At 39.1% G+C, this 3,447-nt stretch overlaps 1 protein-coding gene across 1 annotated transcript; it reads right to left on the minus strand.

Annotated features, from left to right (window-relative positions):
• trmt112 (tRNA methyltransferase activator subunit 11-2) lies at window positions 1-3,317 on the minus strand. Its single transcript, XM_088989726.1, has 4 exons — window positions 3,011-3,317; window positions 2,110-2,211; window positions 1,942-2,034; window positions 1-284 (listed from the first exon to the last, which is right to left on the minus strand). The coding sequence occupies exons 1-4, from the start codon at window positions 3,083-3,085 to the stop codon at window positions 183-185; spliced, it is 372 nt and encodes a 123-aa protein (XP_088845852.1). The 5' UTR covers window positions 3,086-3,317; the 3' UTR covers window positions 1-182.
• Window positions 3,318-3,447: the final 130 nt, after the last annotated feature.

Here is a 3,447-nt window from a genome sequence, read left to right on the forward strand (position 1 = left end):
TCAAGGGAATGTTAGCAGGGTTTATTGAAAAGAGGAAAAACAGGTATAAAAATAAATACAGATAAAACATGCTTCAAATTCCATTTAGGGGCCATTTTGCTGGCAAAAAAAACTAAAAATGAATTATCCGATCATCTCTTGGCGTAAACTCAACCGACAGTCCAACCTCCTTTTTTCGGTGTCTACAACTCGTCTTCATTGAGCAGCATGTTAGGGATACCTTTGGATATGGGGAACTGCCGCCCTGACTCAGGACACTGCAAACAGCCTTCCATCACCTCCACCTGAGGAAACACACGTGTGAATCGTATAGTCGCCACTAGAGGTCCCCAAAACAAAAAAAAATCACAAGCAACAATGGGAAAGACATGGGAGTTGATGCGATACGTCAATGTCGCCGACATGTTGAATGTGGCCGATGATTTGCTCATGAACCAAGCAAGCCAGTGGACTTTACTTAAAAAGCGACAAATTAAAAAGTAAACAGCACATGCACAAATATTTGGGAAGAACGACAACAATTCGCAAGAATATAATCTTGGCATACAAACTACTTTTCGGCGGACGAACCAAACCACACAGCGCCACGGTGGCTGGCGGACTCATTTCCGTCACCACCTTTCTTTGAGTGCAGACGTGGTTTGTTTTCGAGTGGAGTACTTTTGCTATTATGGGATCGAAAAAGACCCCACCACAGGCTAGTGTTAAGGCTAAAAAGACATGAAAGAAAATTACGATCACGCAGAAGAAGGAGATCACGGCGGCTGGCGGACTAGTTTTCGTCACTCTGTGGTTTGTTATCGAATGGAGTACTTTTGCTATTATGGGACCGAAAAAGACCCCACCACAGGCTAGTGCTAAGCCGAAGAGGACACAAAAGAAAATTACGGTCAAGCAGAAGAAGGACATCATTGAAAAACACGAACGAGGTGTGCGTTTGTGTGACTTTGCGTCCCTGTACCAGTATGCTAAGTCTATGCTTAACCATTGTTACGCGTGGCTCAGGGTGTTTCTGTATAGTCTCGGCAATGGTCTCAGGCAATAGAAGAGGTTGAAAAACGTGTGTTTATTTGGATTAATAAAAAGCAGCTATCAGGGGACAGAGGCAACTACATCAGCGACCATCACAAAGCTAAATAAAACGACTTTATTGTACAGTACAGTTAATTTCTTTAATTACAATAGCACATTTATTATACATAAATAATGTGTATTTTGTGTAGTTTTAAGGCTAATTTAGTAGAAGATTATGTTTTGTGGGGACCTAGGAACGGATTATTCTCATTTTTAATGGTTTCTTATGGGAAATAAATGTTTGGCAGATGAACTTTTCGCCTTACACACACTTTCTGGGAACCAATTACGTTTGTAAATTGAGGTATCAATTATGTATGTATGTATGTATTTTTTTGAAAAACCTTTCAACATGTCTATTCCCATAAACAGTATATTTTCATACACAATTATCAGAGTAACGTTACAAACGTCTGAAACTGTTAACACTCTTACAAACATTCAAAACGTTTTTAAATTGGTTCTACCCTTATTTACACTTTTGCATCTATGTTTACCAATTATTTTAAGTATGCGTTTGCATCTCTCAAATAAACGACTGAGTTGTGAAACACTTCATTTGTGTCTGTATACCTGTACTACAACACACTTTTCGTGGCCAAGGAGCATGGACCAGAATTTAATTGGGCATTCACTATTTGCGACATAAGACTTTTGGGTAATGGGGATGGTCAAAGAACGAATGAATCTCGTAAATCATAGCAACACTGCATAATTTTTCAGTCTAAATCCAATATCATCTGGTTTTCAAAGTGAATCATGAATAAATAAATAAATACATAAATAAATAAATAAATAAATAAATAAATAAATAAATAAATAAGAGGTTTTGAAGCAATCATAGACAATGGACAAGAGAGTACACACCTCTAAAATAACTCGGTGCACCTTCTTGAGGAACTCCTCATTGTTCTCAAAGTCAGCCACCAGTTCATTGGGCAAGTCTTGTCGCTGACCCAACTACAGAAGCAAACATTAGCCTAAATTATGTGTGTTGTTTTCATACCCTGAGTCCAATAGTTGACTTGTTTTCACCTCGTCCGCAGCTTGAAGGAGAGCGCTCCACTCAAGCTTGGGGATCATGCGGCTGACGAATTGAGCATTAAAGTCCACTTCATTCACTTTTACCTCCGTCGCCTGCAAATGGAAATGATGAGGACGTAAAGGGGACAAATTCATGGAAAAGTGACATTTAAGTGGCTTATATGCATACATATACAGTAAAGTCTCGTTATATCGATAGTCCCGGTTATATCGATATTTTTTCAGACTCCCTTGAATATCGATATAACGAGACTTTACTGTAGTGGGTGGTTGACGAGACCTGTGCTGCTGCCATAACAATTTAATGTTGTTTCATTATACTGTATCGCAGAAGGTTTATTTAAGTTTCCCTGTATACAACTGCTGTGTATTGCAGGAATATTGGTCTTTTTTTGCAGAGGATGAATTCATGCTGATAAGCAATGTATGCACTGGATGTGCAACTACCATTTGTGTTCCAATGTACTCGATGTTTTTGAACGTTATAAAATCAGCACAGTATTCCAGTACTGTTCGTTTTTTAGCCTGTGTATGGCATTTCGTATCGTGTTTACATCAACCTAGTAGACTTGCAACAAGTCATCATCTGATGATACCTCCAAATGTCTGCAAATTGAATGCAGCCCGTTTTTTTTTCCTTTTCATATTTTACGTGTCCTCGTCCGGGTCATAGTTGAGCTTCAGCCGACAGCAGCACGAATATTCAATGAAAGGGTAATTTCGTTTTCAATGAATAGATGCATGGCTTAGAACGTGGGAAATGGAGGTCGGACCAGCGATTCGAATCCCGAATCTCAGAACTGTGAAGCAGAACCCACAACTCGTCCGTTTATTGACAAGTGGCGTCGAGCTCAAAAGCTGTTTCACGTTATGTTTATGTATTTATTTTTACCTTAATGAGCAGCGGGTATCCGTTGGTGACGCCCTTGACATGAGAAGTCAGCATGTTATGCGTAAGAAGCTTCATGTTAAATCAACAACAAACAAATACAAATAAATATGTCTAGATGTGTTTGACAACGTAGGATAAATCTATAAGGTCAGAGCAGCCCGAGGCAGGATAGCATGTGGATCGGAAGTTGCGTCGCTTAAACGTTTCCCGGAAACGTTGAATTGGACAATGTTCCGGATAAAAAGAAAACCGTCAACGGATATACGTATTACATGAATGGAAATATCACCCAAACTGGTGGCAAATTTGTAAAAAAAAAAACAGCAACAACAAATGAATTAGATTCAAATAGACACATTTTTTTCCGCGAGCACTTCACTTTGCCGTGAAAATACATACACCTGCTTTCACATGCAGCATATCAACATATCAAGATG

This window comes from Hippocampus bargibanti, linkage group LG02 (assembly GCF_051943395.1).
Source record: "Hippocampus bargibanti isolate YZ-2025 linkage group LG02, ASM5194339v1, whole genome shotgun sequence".
NCBI lineage: Eukaryota > Metazoa > Chordata > Actinopteri > Syngnathiformes > Syngnathidae > Hippocampus > Hippocampus bargibanti.